Source organism: Artibeus jamaicensis, unplaced genomic scaffold (genome assembly GCF_021234435.1).
Source record: "Artibeus jamaicensis isolate MK-2021 breed Jamaican fruit bat unplaced genomic scaffold, CSHL_Jam_final contig_648, whole genome shotgun sequence".
NCBI lineage: Eukaryota > Metazoa > Chordata > Mammalia > Chiroptera > Phyllostomidae > Artibeus > Artibeus jamaicensis.
In genome coordinates, this window is record NW_026521912.1 from 599,776 (window position 1) to 615,715 (window position 15,940).

Genomic DNA, 15,940 nt, shown 5'->3' on the forward strand with positions numbered 1-15,940 from the left:
CCTCAAATTAACATAGATTTAATGGAGCACAAATCAAAACTGTATATTTTTGTTTTTAACTGTTACTTTTAGAACTTGATAAAGTTAATAAGGTTTGACAGTTAATAAAATTCAACAATAAGGATAAATGTGTAACAATAGTACAGTAAACAAAATTTTGAAGAGAAAAACAAAAGATTTGCTTTGTGGAATAAGAAAATGAATTCTAAACAAAGAGAATAGCCGTGGTACTATAGCAGAAACAAATGCTACTCCAGCTCGGCCCTCTGCCAAACTAACCGGTTCCCACCCACCATGTGACCCTTGACCACACCACCCTGCTGTGTGGCCAGTACAGCTTAACCATGACTTCAGTAAGGTCTCCTCTTCATTGCTGCCTCCCCCTTCCAGAAGATCTGGAAGAGAGGGGCCTCTCCTGGCTCATTCACTGCTATCTTCCCAGCATCCAAAACACTGCTGAGCAGGTGCTAGATATCTGTATAATGAAAGGGTGGAGGATGAATGCCTCACCTCACTAGGTTCAAGTTAGGTTCCAACCTCACATCATGTACAGTAAATTCCAGCAAGCAAAGATATAAGTGTAAAAAATAGGGAGAACACAGAAGTAACAGGAATACTGTTTAGTTTCCACATATATTGTGGAAACTGTTGTATTTTGGTTGTGTAAAACAAGGGCCTTGTTTTCAGGACACAGTGAAGTATTTGTTTTATCAAATACTTCAAATAGAAAGCATTGAAACATATTTATATGTAATCTTGGAGTGGAGAAAGACTTTCACACAAGATTCCAGAGCCAAAGAGAGAAAAAGGAAAGTTTAACTGAATGAAACTTCAAACCTTATTTATAACAGAAGATGTCATAAACAAATTTAAAAGAAAAGTGACAAGGAACAATACTGGCAATTTATGGCAAAGGATTAATACCCATATTATTGAAAAGGCTTTTTTTTTTACATATAAAAAACGCAATACAAAAATGGGCAAAAGATGTAAGAAAGGTATTTAAAAGAAGTAGAAAAATGTACATCCACAGTTATTTATAGGATTTGAGGCTTAGAAGTATATTTTATAGCTTTAAAAGTATTTTTACAACTATATGCCCAATATTTACAGTCAGAAAAAGATGATATTTGCTCTGGCCAGTGCGACTCAGTTGGAGCAACATCTGGTAGACCTAAAGGTCACGGACTGGATCCCCTGTCTGGGCACATATGAGCAGGCAACTAATCACCTTTTCTCACTCTCTCCCTTTCTCTAAAAGCAATGAAAACATGTTCTCAGGTGAGAAATACATATATAACTAATAGGCAAATACTTGAAGAATTCATAGTCACATCACCAGTTAATAAATAGGAGGAAAGATGAGGAAAGGAAAGCAGCTCTAATGTTGCACCACTGCATCCCAGATCAATCACTGTGCTCTTCAAAAGTGTTTAGGTGCCCTGGCTGGGTGGCTCAGTTGGTTGGAGCACTGCCCCATACACCAAAAAGGCCACGGGTCTGATCCCCAGTCAGGGCACATACCTAGGATGCGGGTTTGATCCTGGTCATGGCACATACAGGAAGCAACCAATGAATGTTTCCTTCTGTCTCTCTCTAAAATCAATAAACAAACACAACCTCTGGTGAGGATTACAAAAAAAAAGTGTTAAAGTCACCAACGACAAAGACTGAGGAACTACTCCAGATTGAGGGAGACTAAGGAGATAGGACAGCTAAATGTCAGTTGTGATCAGGATTAGACCCTAACTAGAAAAAGGATGTTTGGGGCAAAATATGAGTAAGACTCATAGATTAGGTAACAGTACTGTATCATGGTAAGTTTCATCCTTCTGGTCATTGTATTTTGGTTGTGTAAAACAAGGGCCTTGTTTTCAGGGCACAGTGAAGTATTGGGAAATCAAACCAGTGGCTGCCTGATTGGGGGGCATGGACTGGAAGGGGCTGAGCACTCTTTCTGGGGTAATGAAAATGTTCCACAGCTCCACAGGCAGGGTACATATATCTGTCAAAACTCAATTAAGTATAAGCTCTAAATGGGTTATTTTATACAAATTATACTTGAAATAAAGCAGATTTTAAAACTGCATTAACACTATTTTAACTAAATAAAATAAAACCAAGGCTAGTGACAATGAAACTACAACCCTTCATCAACCAAAATCTTCTGAAGGCTCCCCCCCTTCTAGAAACTTCCTTTCTCTAACACCTATTTTTGTAAGTTATGTTGCCTTTTATAACTGAGCTTGATGATATTGGGGAGAGAAAGTAATACAAACAGAAATCATATCAGTTAATACTTGTCTTTGAGAAGCCTTCTTAAAACCGGCTCCTGCAGTGAATAAACAAGCGGCACATGTAAGAGAAGCCTCACGCATGATCTCACGAGTACAAAGACCACAGTCCCTTAGGACTACAGACACAGTGAAGACAGCCTAACCTTAAAAAAAAAAAAAACATTAAATAAAACGTAGGATCTCCTGGGCCAAGACCCCTTGATGCCTGAGTTGCCTTTGTAGAGAAGCAATAACTCCAGGTTCTAGTAAAAACTAGCAGTTCTAGCAGTTTTTATTTTAAAGCAATCAGGGCAAAACAGCTGAATGCTGTTCTCCTCACTCACTGTCTTTGCTCCATGATTTCCTTCAGTGAATGGATACCACTTCTCCCTGGAAAGTTCTATGCCAACTCCCTTATCAAAACTCCTGCCACTCCATGCCGACTACCTCACTGACACACAAATTCCTCCTTCCTGGCACTTGACCCCAAACTGTGCATTTGACTCTTCACTACCAGTCAAGGCTACGTTCCACTCCACCTGTAAACTTTAAACACCGAGCTCTTGGCTGCAGTGGTGCTAAGAGTGCCTCCACCCATCTATTGCTTCAACATCCTAGGAACCATGCTGGGAACTTTTCACTTATGTTACTTCATTTGAACTTTCAAAAAATGTATGAAGTAGGTATTAGTGAATGGAATATGCCATGTGAAATTCTTACCAATGTCAAACATATAGCAAATACTCAGTTAATGTTATTTTTATCATCACCATGAGGTACAAATGCTTCAGGGAACTCAAGTCACTTGCCCAAGAAAATGCAGTTATTAAATGGTAAAGTCAGGATTGAAACTTGGGCCATTGTGACTGCATTACAGCATATCCTCTCCTGTTACCCTTTCTTAACCCTAGGACCTCTCCACACTGGTCTTCTCCTTCCCCAGGTCTTGGAACACTGTCCTTTGGAACACTGTCCCTGTCAGTGTTGGCACAGGTACCAACCACACCTGTCCTTACGATCAGATTCACATGCAGTCACCACGACTGCACCTGACAGACATGTAACTTGTGTTCCCAGAGAAGCCCTACCCCTACAAGTACCAGGACCATCTCTCAAACAATGTTTGTTCCTTATCTGACACTTGAACAGCAACCAAGAGCTCAACTGACCAGCTGAATGAGGAAGTGACAGCTGAAAACAAAGCTGAGAGAAACTGAGGGGAGCTTTGTGAAAAATAGCCCACACTGAGAGATTGAAACAGCCCTGTCTTGCAGCACAGCCCTCCTGCAGTACAGAGGTAAGAAATGAGGGAGAGGTCAGAGACTGAAAAACGAACTCACCTGAGCCCCCCATGGTAGCAGCCCAGCAGCCATTGCCTTCTCCTTCCTTCCTGTGGGGTCCTTCCTAAGGGATGGGCAGGAAGAGAAGGCAGAGCTGACAAAAGGAAAAGCCATGAGAAAGGAGACTTCCTCAACATCCAAAATAAAATATCTACAGATAAAGCAAATAACATGTGTACATGATCTACATAAACAAAGGTATGATTTTTCTTTAGTAAGCTGTTTTTACTAAGCTTATTTGGTGCATATGTATCTCCACAGCAAGAGACATACAAATTATACCAAACTAATAATATTTTAAAGTTAATTATGAAAAAGATGATTTTTTAAAGTTGTGTTGCATAACAACAGCCAGAAAATTTCTGAAAGGGAAGAGTGGTGAACAAGAACTTGCCCATCAGATATTATGAAGCTACTATAATGAGAGCACATTGTTACTGAATGGTAGAATCACTCATTCACCAGATATTGTTGACCACCTACTATGTATCAGGCACCTGTTCAAATTAACAAACTGATGTGCAATCATTGTGACTACCTGACAGAGATGTGACTTCTGTTCCCTGAGAGACCCTGGCCCTGCAACTACCTGTGTGTGGGAAGGGGTGAACACAGCTGCAAACAGATACGACCCAGGAGAGTAGAGGGTAATCTCTCTACCTTCATGGATGTTAATGTCTAAAAGGGAAAAAGAGTCCAAGGAATGAGTTAATATCCTGCCAACACAAATAGTTCAGAAAAAAATTATATATTAGAATTCAGGACATTAAAAATGTGAATTTCACATCAGTGAAGAAAGATGAATTATCTAACAACTTGGCACAGGGCTTACCATTTGGAAAAGAATAATTTGCACATAAAATGCAACTAAAGAACTAGAAGAAAATACAGTTGAGCATTTCTGTGATCATCATAATAGACTAAAAGTCATAATGATGCAAAAGGCCCAAACATGAAGGCAAGGTTTTTATGTCTGACCATATAAAAATTTGACATTTCTGCATAGTAAACAAACACACCCGTGTATCAGATGAACACATTTAAAACAAAATGCAAACAGCATAAAAATATTCACTAGTATTCAAAATGCATATCTGAACAACCCTATCACTTGCACTTCTCAGAAAGTTAGAAAATAGTAAGTAAACCAGTAAATCAGGCATGACTATATTGCAAATTTTATAAACTACTACCTTTCTAGATGGAATACAAGAGGTATCAAAAGCCTTATAGTAGAACCCAGAAATTTCACTTGAAGAGATTTATAAAATGAGACAAGAATGCAAAGATACATGTAGCCAAGTGGCCTATATTGTTCATAATACTGAGAACAAATCAGAACAAAACCTGAGAAAGAACACAAACGCCTAAGAAATGATTAAATATGGCAGACACATACTTTTCCTCACACTCATTAAAATTACAACTTAGCAATTTTTAGAAATTGGTATAAGCAGATATTTTCAAAATATTGTTTTTAAGGTTTATCCTCCATGTTGACTTAGTGTTAACTTACATGGATAAGAACATTTATTTTTTTAAACCACAAAGCTTAAAACTTGTGCATTTTAAATCCCTTACCAAATGTATTTCATAACTCAATTTTAAAAACAAGTGGACAAAAGAGTACATTCATACACATATACACTCCGACATGAAAATAATTTTTCCTTTTTGTCCACTGGATTTTCTAGTTCTGTAGTGAATTTTTGTTGTTGTTGTTGTAAGAAAGGAAAAAAATGCTTTCAAGAAATTAGAAGGAAAAGGAAAGGATTCCCAGAGTCCGAGAACCCGCACAGGGTCGGCCTCCCATTCCGACGGAGAAATGAGTCAAGGCGAGCTCGCGTCGCGCCCCTCGGAATCGGAAATCCACGGCACGCACTGAAGTGCGGTTTATACAAAGAGCAAGGACCTGAGTCTGGAGCCCGGCACAGGGCCAGGATCCCCGACTGCCAAGCACGTACCGGCGAAAGCCCACGGCGGGAGGAACCCAGGGTCCCTCACTGCCGCACGGATCCGGGCCTCCGCGCCAGAATCGCCCTCGCAGCTCCAGAAGCAAGTGGTGAAAGGACCGCGTCCGGCGGCCCTCGGGTCTCGGTGCCAGGAGTAGGCGGTCGGGAGCTGCGCACTACTCCGCAGAACGCGGCCCTAGCCCCTGCACAGCCCGCAGGCCGTCAGGGCTGGTCCGGCCCCGGCCTCGGCATGCTCGCCACTCTGCCAGCACCAATGCGCCCACCCCCAGCCCCGCACTCACTTTCACCCAGCACCAAGCACCAGCTGGAGGAGCCAATGCTGACCCCACCCCGTCCGCCACCTCTCCGAGACTGTAGACTACATTTCCCACAAGGCTGCAGGGCCTTAGCGAAAGTGCTGGAGCCCCCAACGGGTGTAAGCAAGCGCTTGGGTGCGCAAGCGCAGATCTGAACAGAGCGATGTCGCGCTGGTGCCCGAGTGGGTTTAAGGAGGGACAGTGGGGGGGGATTCCAGCAGCTCAAAAGGGGAGTGGACGGCGTTGGCTCCGAGAACGGGTCCGTGGATGTAGCGTTACGGCCCATCAATCCGGAAAGATCTGTGCCGAGACCTTACGTGGACTTACCCTAAAGAAGCCCCTCCTTAGTACCTCCAGATGCCTCATCCGCGGGGAGAGAAGGAGCTAACAGCCTTTGCTGAGCGTCACTTTCCTCTTCTGCAATAGAGGGAACGCTGAAGAGTCCTTTGCAGTTATCAAAAGGAGTAGAAAAAGTAGAAGTATCTGGGGTTCCTAGTGTGCACTCCATGAATAGTGGTTACAGTGCCCGTTTCCTTAGTTCCGTGTCAGGTGGTAAGAGCTTCAGAATTATCACCATATAGAATGAGGACAAAATCTCTAATTAAATATGTGGCCAGAGTTGGTACATCCAGCCAGTTCTGCTGCTGAAACTTGAAGTACACTCCTTGTGGGGCAGATCAGTATAGTAGCCGAGAGTGTAATATTTGGTTTTCCAAAAATCATGCTGGTTTCCTCTGCGGGTTTCTATTGCTGTGACAAAGATTTAACCCTTGACCAAACTTTAGACAGATTTCTCTGAGCCCTCTTTTCTACTAGGCCTGGGCCCTGAGCCCTGTTCTTGGCCAGTTTTAGCAAGAACCTTACTAAATCAGTTTAGTAGAATCCCTGTTCTTCATATTCAATTCCTAATCCCCTATTCTTGATGTCTAAGTCCTTGATCTACCTATAACAATCCTGTCAGATCAGTTTAGCAAGAATCCCCCAAACTTGCTGTATACTTCTGGTAATTTTCGATCCACTGCCCCTCTTAACCTCCTTGGTTGCTATTACTCCCCAGCTGTCTTTGCTGTACTGGGAGTTGAGCTTGGTTTTACTGAAGCCTCTCTTCCTTATTGCAATAGTACTAAATAAAATATGTTATTATCGTTTTTAACTAGTGCCCAACTCTTAAACTATTTCAAAATACTGGAAAATATGAAAGTCTTCACAATTCATTTAATCAAGCTAAGTAACCCAAATAGCACCAAACTAAGTAAAAAATATATCACTGTACTAACACAAATAACTTTGAACCAAACAGTTACTCTTGGATTACAAAGACATTCTAACAATAGAAATTACAGGAACAGGAGACCCAAAATGGCAGAGGAGTAAATGGAAGCTACACCTAACCTTCTCCCAGGACCAGTCACCTCTGCCAATAGGAGCCCAAGAGGCTCCTAACACAAAGCCTGCAGGCAAAGGCAAATTTGTGGGACCTCTGAGACATTAATTGACCCTCTCCCTAGCCCAGTGCTGGCAAAAGCCAGCCTTGGAGCACAGCCTGGTTCTTTCTGCACACACACAGGCCCAGCAAAAGAAGCCACAAGCTGTGGATCATTACTGACAGCTCCAAACAGGTAACAGAGCCAGTCACAGGCAGTGTCTAACATCGATCTGCATAAGAGTCTTTGCAGATCAACCTAATACATAGGAACAAACTCAAAAAGGCAGCCAAAATGGGAAAACAAACAGACCCCAAATGGAAGAACTAAATGAATTGAAGGCAAGCAATTTATCAGAGATAGAATTTAAAATAATGATTATAAGGATGTTCAAAAGCATGAGAAAAGACATAGAAATCATAAGAAAGGACCAGTCAGAAATAAAGAATGCAATATCTGAAATAAATAATGCACTGGAAGAAATAAACAGTAGGTTCAAAGAAACACAGGATTAAAATAGTGATTTAAAAGACAAGGTGAAAAAAACTAAGCAGAGCACCAAAAAAACCTTTTTTTAATGAGGATAATTTAAGGGACCTTTAGGACAACATGAAGCATAACAACTTCCACATCACAGGGATATGAGAAGGAAAGGAAAGGAAGGAAGGAATCAAGAACCTACTTGAAGAAATTATTGAAAACTTCCCTAGCCCAGTGAAGGAAAAAGATACAAGAGTCTAGAAAGCACAGACAGCCCCAAGCAAGATGGACCCAAAGAGGCCCACAACAAGGTACATCATAATTAAAATGGGAAATCCTAAACACAAGGGGAGAATCTTAAAACCTACAAGAGAAAAGCAGCTAGTTACCTATAAGAAAGCTTCCGTAAGACTGTCATCTGATTTCTCAAGAGAAACATTTCAGACCAGTAGTGACTGGCACAAAATATTCAAGGAGATGAAAGCAAGAACCTCCAACTAAGGCTTCTTTACCCAGCAAGGCTATCATTTAAAATTGAAGGAGAAATAAAGAGCTTTCCAGACAAGAAAAACTAATGGAGTTTGTTACCACCAAATCAATATTGAAACAACTATTTGAAGGGGAAGGAGAAAAAGAAAGAAAAGAAAAATCCCAGAGGAAAATAGTTAAAAATAAAATTACAATAAATATGTATCTGTCGGTAATCACTTTAAATGTAAATGGTTTAAATGCATCAATCAAAAGACATAAGGTAGCTGAATCAATAAGAAAACAGGACCCATATATATGTTGTCTCCAAGAGACCCACCTCAAAATGAAAGATATACACAAACTAAAAGTAAAAGGATGGAAAAACATATTTCATACAAATTGAAAGAAAAGGGCTGGGGTAGCAATGCTTATATTGAATAAAATAGACTTTAAAACAATAGCTATAGTAAAAAACAAAGAAGAACACCACATAAAGGGAACAACCCAAAGAGAGGTTATAACCCTAGTAAACTTTTATGCATCCAACATAGAAGCACCTAAATATGTAAAGCAAATCTTGATAGACATAAAGGAAGAGGTTGAAAGAAATACAGTCACAGTAGGGGATTTTAACACCCCATTGACTTCAGCGGATAGATCTTCCAGACAGAAAGTCAACAAGGAGTCAGTGACCTTAAATGACACACTAGTTCAAATGGATCAAATTGGTATCTTCAGAGCATTTCACCCCAAAGCAGCAGAATATACATATTTTTCAAGTACACATGGAACCTTTTCTAGTATAGACCACATGTTAGGACACAAAACAAGTCACAGATTTAAGAAGATTTAAATCATAGTATCTTCTCTGACCATAATTCTATAAAACTAAAAATCAATCACAAGAAGAAAACTGAAACAAATACATGGGAGGTAAATAATTATTGTTATTAAACGTTAGTATTAAATGTTAATAATAAATATAAATAATTAAATATTGATATTTATATTAAATATAGTTAAAGTTAATTAAAGTTAAATGTTATTAGACAATGAATGAGTCAACAATGAGGTCAATGAAGAAATCAAAAGATACCTTGAAACAAGTGAAAATGAGAACACAACAACCAAAAATCTATGGGACACAGGGAAAGCAGCCTTAAGAAGGGAGTTCATAGCATTACAGGCCTATCTCAAGAAACTAGAAAAACTCAAATAAAATATATAACTTTACACTTAAAGGAACCAAAAAAAAATAACAGCAAGGAAGCCCAAAAAGAGTAACACGAAGGAAACAATAAAGATCAGAGCAGAAATAAATGAAATAGAGTCTTAAAAAATAATAAAAAGAGAAGCTGAGAACAGAAACTTGGAACGAGTATGTCACGCTTTCACTGGAGATGGTCCTTGAAGAAGTGTTCCTTTCCTGTCGAGGGGCATGTGGATTTGGTTCACGAATCTCTGAGACCTGAAAGTTGACCACTTCTTCACATGTGGAGGACTGCACTGTCAGCCTGCCAGCTATAACCATGCCACAAAATGAGTATATTTAGTTACACTGTAAGCACCATGGATGTCATTTGGATTACCATGAGAAAAAGAGAAAAAAGGAAGGTCAAGAGGCTCATGAACATTCAAAGAAAGAAAAAAAAGATGACTGGTCTAAAGGCTAAGGTCTACCATAAACAGCACCGTGCTGCAAAAATGAAGACTATCAAGATGCATGAAAAGAGAAACACCAAACAAAAGAATGATGAAAAGAATGCTCAAGGAGTAGTACCTGCCTACCTACTGGACAGAGAGGGACAGTCCTGAGCTAAAGTACTTTCCAATATGATTAAACAAAACGAAAAGAGAAAGCGGGAAAATGGGAAGTTCCTCTGCCCAAAGTTTGTGCCCAGGGAGAAACAGGGGTATTAAAAGTTATTCAAACAGGAAACAGAGAGAAAAAAAGCAAGGAAAAGGATGGTTACTAAAGTCTGCTTTGTTGGAGATGGCTTTACTCAAAAACCACCTAAATATGAAAAATTCATTAGACCAATTGGCTTATGTTTCAAGAAGGCCCATGTAACACATCCTGAACCGAAAGCCACCTTTTGCCTGCCAGTATTTGGTGTAAAGAAGAATCCCTCATCCCCTCTTTATACAACTTTGGGAGTTATTAGCAAACATACTGTCACCAAGGTGAATGTAAGCAAGTTAGGCCTTGTGACCCAGGGAGGCAAGGTTATTTGGGGAGAATATGCCCAGGTTACCAATAATATTGAAAATAATAAATGTATAAATGCAGTCTTACTGGTTTGACAGCAGTTTTGTACAAGTAACTCCCTGTAATTATTGAAGACTGTGCACCAATCAGGAAAAGCTGACTGTGATGTTTCTGCATACTACAATTATTACAATGGTTTATATGTCTGCAGCAATTAAGAGAACTATTTTATTGTAAGGAACATTAATATGGCCCAGTTTTACAAATTGGAAAAAACAATAAAAAGGACCAAAGAATCCAAGAGCTGGCTCTTTCAAAAAATAGGCAACATTGACAAAAATTTTAACCAGAATCAATAAGGAAAAAAAGGACCCAAATAAATAAAAACCAGAAATGAATGAGATGGAACAAATGTCACCATAGAAACACCAAAGATTGTAAGAAAATATTATGAACAACTGTATGCCAACAAATTGGACAATGTGGATGAAATGGGTAAATTCCTGGAATCACACAATTTTCCAAATCTGAATCAGGAAGAATCAGAGAATCTGAATAGACAGGTTACACATACTGTAACTGAACCAGTGATTTAAAAAAAAAACTGCCAACAAACAATAGCCCTGGACTGGATGGCTTCACAGGTAAATTTTACCAAACATTCCAAGAAGAAATAACACCTATCCTCAAATTATTCCAAAACATTCAAGAGGAGGAATAACTCTCAAGCTCATTTTATGAGGCCAGCATTATCCTAATGCCAAAACCAGATATAGACGCTACGAAAAAAGAAAATTATAGCCTAATATCTCTGATGAACATAGATGCTAAAATCCTAAAAAAATATTAGCAAACTGAACACAGCAATACATTGAAAAGACCATACACCATGATCAAGTGGGATTTATCTCAGGGGTGCAAAGTTGGAACAATATTCACAAATCAAAAACTGTGATACACCACATAAACAAAATTAAGGATAAAAAATCACATGATCATACCAATAGATGCAAAAAAGCATTTGATAAAATCCAACGCTCACTTATGATACAAGCTCTCAGCAATGTAGGAACAGAGAGAACATACTTGAACATAATAAAGGCCTATATGAGAGACTCACTGCTAGAATCATTCTCAATGGGCAAAAACTAAAGCTTTCTCATTAAGATTGGGAACAAAACAGGAATATCTGCTGTCACTTTTCTTATTCAACATAGTACCAGAAGTCCTAGCCACAGCTAGGAGATAAGAAGAAAAAATAAAAGGCATCTAAGTTGGAAAGGAAAAAGTAAAATGGTCATTATTTGCAGAAGACATGATATTGTACATAGAGAACCCTAAAAATTCCACCAAGAAACTACTATAACTGATAAATAAATTCAGTAAACTCACAGAATACAGAATTAATATTCAGAATTAGTTGCATTTTATATACCAATAATGAAACATCAGACAGGAAATTTCTAAAACAATTCCATTCACAATTGTTTCAAAAAGAACAAAATACCTAGGAATAAATTTAACCAAGGATGTAAAAGACCTGTACTCTAAAAATTATGACACTGAAGAAAAAAATTGAAGAATATACAAATAACTTGAAGCACATATGGTCATGCATGGGAAAAATTTATATCATTAAAATATTCATGCTACCCAAAGCAATCTATAGATTTAATACAAGTATCATCAAGATACCAATGACGTATTTCACAAAACTAGAATGAGTATTTCCAAAATTTACATGTAACCACAAAAGACCCAAAATTGCAACAGTGATCTTGAGAAAAAAACAAAGTTGGGGGAATCACATTACCTAACATCAAACTATACTATAAGGCCATAGTAATCAAAACAGCATGGTAATCATAAAAACAGATACACAAATCAATAAAATAGAATTGAGAGCCCAAAAATAAACCCATGCCTTTATAGACAATTAACATTTGACAGAAGAAGCAAGCACATACAGTGGACTAAAGATAGTTTATTAAATATAATGTGTTGGAAAAAATGAGCAGATACTTGCAGAAAAATAAAACTAGACCACCTTCTTATGCCACACACAAGAATAAATTCAAAATGGATTAAAGACTTAAATGTCAGACTCAAAGCCATTAAAAAAATGCTAGAGGGAAACATAGGCAGTAAAATCTTTGGCACTGCTCATAGCAATATTTTTTCTGATATATCTCCTCAGGCAAGAAAAACAAAAGAAAAAATAAACAAATGTGACTACATCAAACTAAAACCTTTTTGCACAGCAAAGCAAACCATCAACAAAATAAAAACACAACCTACAGAATGGGAGAACATACTTGCCAATACATCTGATAAAGGGTTAATATCCAAAATTTATAAAGAACTCATACGATCCAACACCAAAAAACCCTAACAATCCAATTAAAAAATAATCAAAGGACCTGAATAGAGATTTCTCCAAAGAGGATATACAGATGGCCAACAGACAAATGAAAAAAAAAAAAGCTCAACATCACTAATCATGAAGGAGATGCAAATTAAAGCCACAAAGAGATATTACCTCACACCTGTCAGAATTGCTATCATCAATAAATCAACAAGCAACAAGTGCTGGCAAGAAGGTGGAGAAAAGGAACCCTAATTCACTGTTGCTGGAAAAGTAGATGGTGCAGCCACTGTCAAAAACAGTATGGAGTTTCCTCAAATACAGTGCTCATCATTAACTCATTCCAGAACTTGTGACGTGTGATGAAACCAATGAGCATCAAGCAAGCAACAGGTGATAAACCATTTTCTCTTGCAGTGTAGCATCACGACTCATACAAGTTCTAGCAAGTGTGATGAGACCCTTCAAGCACCAAGTACTGAAACTTTTTCTCTCATAAAAATGCAATGAGTACAGGGTTTGATGGGTTCTGAAGCTGAGGAGTACTGAAGTATGACTGGAATTAAAAACTGAAATGCCTTTTGACCCAGCAACTCACTTCTAGGAATATATCTGAAGAATCCTGAAACACCAATTCAAAAAATATATGCACCACCATGTACAAAGCAACATTATTTATAATAGCCAAGACCCAGAAACAGCTCAAGTGCCCATCAGTAGATGAGTGGATAAGAAAATTGTGGTACATCACACAACGGAATACTATGTGGCCATAAAAAAGAAGGAAATCTTAGTTTTTGCGACAGCATGGATGGACCTGGAGATTATTATACTAAGTGAAATAAGCCAGTTGGGGAAAGACAAATACCATATGATCTCACTTATAGGGAGAATCTAATGAACAAAACTAACTGACAAACAAAATAGAAACAGAGGCATAGACACATGGAACCAAGTGACAGCTGTCAGAGAGGAGAGGAAAGAAGGGAGTGAGTGAAAGAAGGTGAAGGGATTAGCCAAAGAACAAATATGCATAACCTGTAGACACAGACAACAGTGTGGTGATGGCCAGAGGGAAGGGGCCAGAGTTTTCATGGAAATGGGTAAAGAGGAGGAAATGAGGACATCTGTAATAGTGTCAACTATTTTAAACTCAATACAAATAAAGATATGAAAAACACTATAACCAATTAAATCTAATAGGCATCTATAAAACAATTCCCCCAACCAGGTTATATAACCTCAAAGGCACATGGAAAATTCTCAAGGCTAGACCATGTGCTAGGCAGTAACAATTTTTAAAAACCCTCAGTAAATTACAAATATTGAAATAATACAATGTATGTTCTCCAACCACAGTGAAATGAAACAAAAAGTCAATAATATACAAATATGGAAAACTCACAGATATGTGGATATTAACCTACACATCCCTTTAAAAAACTAATGGGTCAGCCCTGGCTGGTGTGGCTCAGTGGACTGAGTACAGACCTGCAAACAAAAGGGTCCCTGGTTCGATTCCCAATCAGGACACATGTGTGGGCTGCAGGCCAGGTCCCCAACAGGGAGTGTGCAAGAGGCAACTACACAGTGATGTTTCTCTCCCTCTCCTTCTCCCTCCCTTCCCCTCTCTCTAAAAATAAATAAAATCTTTTTAAAATTAAAAAATTAAAAATCAATGGTCAGAGAACAATTTTTAAATATTAGAAAATAATTTATGTTTGTGCTTCAAAGTATACCATCAAATGAGTGAAATAACATGATTGGAAAAAATAATTTCAACTCATATATTTATTTATATATATTCATATATTTAAAATAAGGGACTAGTATATTTATATATTATATATATATATAACAAGAGGCTAGTATCTAGAACATAGAGAACTCACAACTCAATAATAAAAAGATAAATAACCCTATTAAATATAGACAAAGAGTGGAATTTTTTAAGTTTAAATAAAAAAAATAATTCTACATTTTCTGATTTGATTTTCTTTAATGTGCAAAGGACCTTAATTGGCATTGCTCCTAGTAAAATATACAAATGGAAAAAAGCATATGAAAAAATGCTTAACATCATGGGCCATCAGGGAAATGCAAATCAAAACCACAGTGTGATTTCACTTCACACCCACTAGGATGGCAAAATAAAAATGTCAGGAAAGTGTTGATAAGAATGTAAAGAAATAGGAAGACTCATACACTGTTTTAAAATATTATAATAATAATAAATAAAAAGAAAAATAATTTGGTAGGTCCTCAAATGGTAAAACAGAGCGAACATATGGTCCAGCAATTCCACAACTTGTATATAGCAAAGAAAAATGAAAACATATGTTCACACAAAACTTTATACACAGTGTTTACAGTAGCTCTATTGACAATAGCCAAAAGGTGGAAAAAACTCAAATGTCTATCAAATGATGAATGGGAAAAGAGAACATGGTATAGGCGTACAATGGAATATTAAGATATAAAAATCAATGATATTAAAAGGGTACAAAATGGATACCAAAAAGATATAAAATGTTACATGATATAACATGGAATGAACTTTGAAAATACTATGCTAAGTCACAAAAGACCACATATATAATCCCATTCATTTGAAATCTCCATAATAGACAAATATATAGAGCCATAAAAGATGAGTGGTTGCTTAGGGTTGGAGAGTAAATAGGGTAACAGGACAGTGATAAAGTGTGTGGGTTTGATTTTCAGGTGACAAAAATGTTCCAAAATTGCCTGTGGAACTTTGCCTGTGCATATCTGCATACCAACAACTACTGAATTGTTGTATTTTAATGAGTTAATTAATTGTAAGGTATGCAAACTATATCCCAATAAAGCTTAAAAATTAATATACAAATTTCTAAGCAAACATTAGATTTTATTACTCTAATAAACTCACAGAATGCAAATGCAAGGCCGTGTGGTAGTTGTCTTCTTTTCGGGCTCAGGTGGGAGTCATCTAGACTTTCATCATTAAGTATTAAGCAAACTTAATAGTTTGCTGGAGTTTTTTCTTATGTGTTCTTTATCAAGTTGAAGAAGTTTGCCTCTATTCCTATTCTTCTGAGAGATTTTATTATAAATGAGAGAT

General features: G+C 37.7%; 1 protein-coding gene and 1 pseudogene across 8 annotated transcripts in view; one reads left to right on the top strand and one right to left on the bottom strand.

Annotated features, from left to right (window-relative positions):
- ZFP2 (ZFP2 zinc finger protein) overlaps window positions 1–15,940 on the bottom strand; it is a 64,805-nt gene that overhangs the window by 14,705 nt on the left and 34,160 nt on the right. For 3 of the 8 annotated variants that reach the window (XM_053670924.1, XM_037132260.2, XM_053670919.1), the window contains exons 1-2: window positions 5,581–5,924; window positions 3,617–3,710 (exon numbers count right to left, since the gene is read on the bottom strand). In XM_053670924.1, the coding sequence (XP_053526899.1) occupies window positions 3,617–3,629 (13 nt within the window). In that variant the 5' untranslated portion in view covers window positions 3,630–3,710; window positions 5,581–5,924. Of the gene's footprint in view, window positions 1–3,616; window positions 3,711–5,580; window positions 5,925–15,940 lie in introns of those variants that run through there. The other 5 variants (XM_053670923.1, XM_053670920.1, XM_053670922.1 and 2 more) reach the window with 3 other exon arrangements.
- Window positions 9,790–10,564, top strand: LOC119039545 (ribosome biogenesis protein NSA2 homolog; annotated as a pseudogene).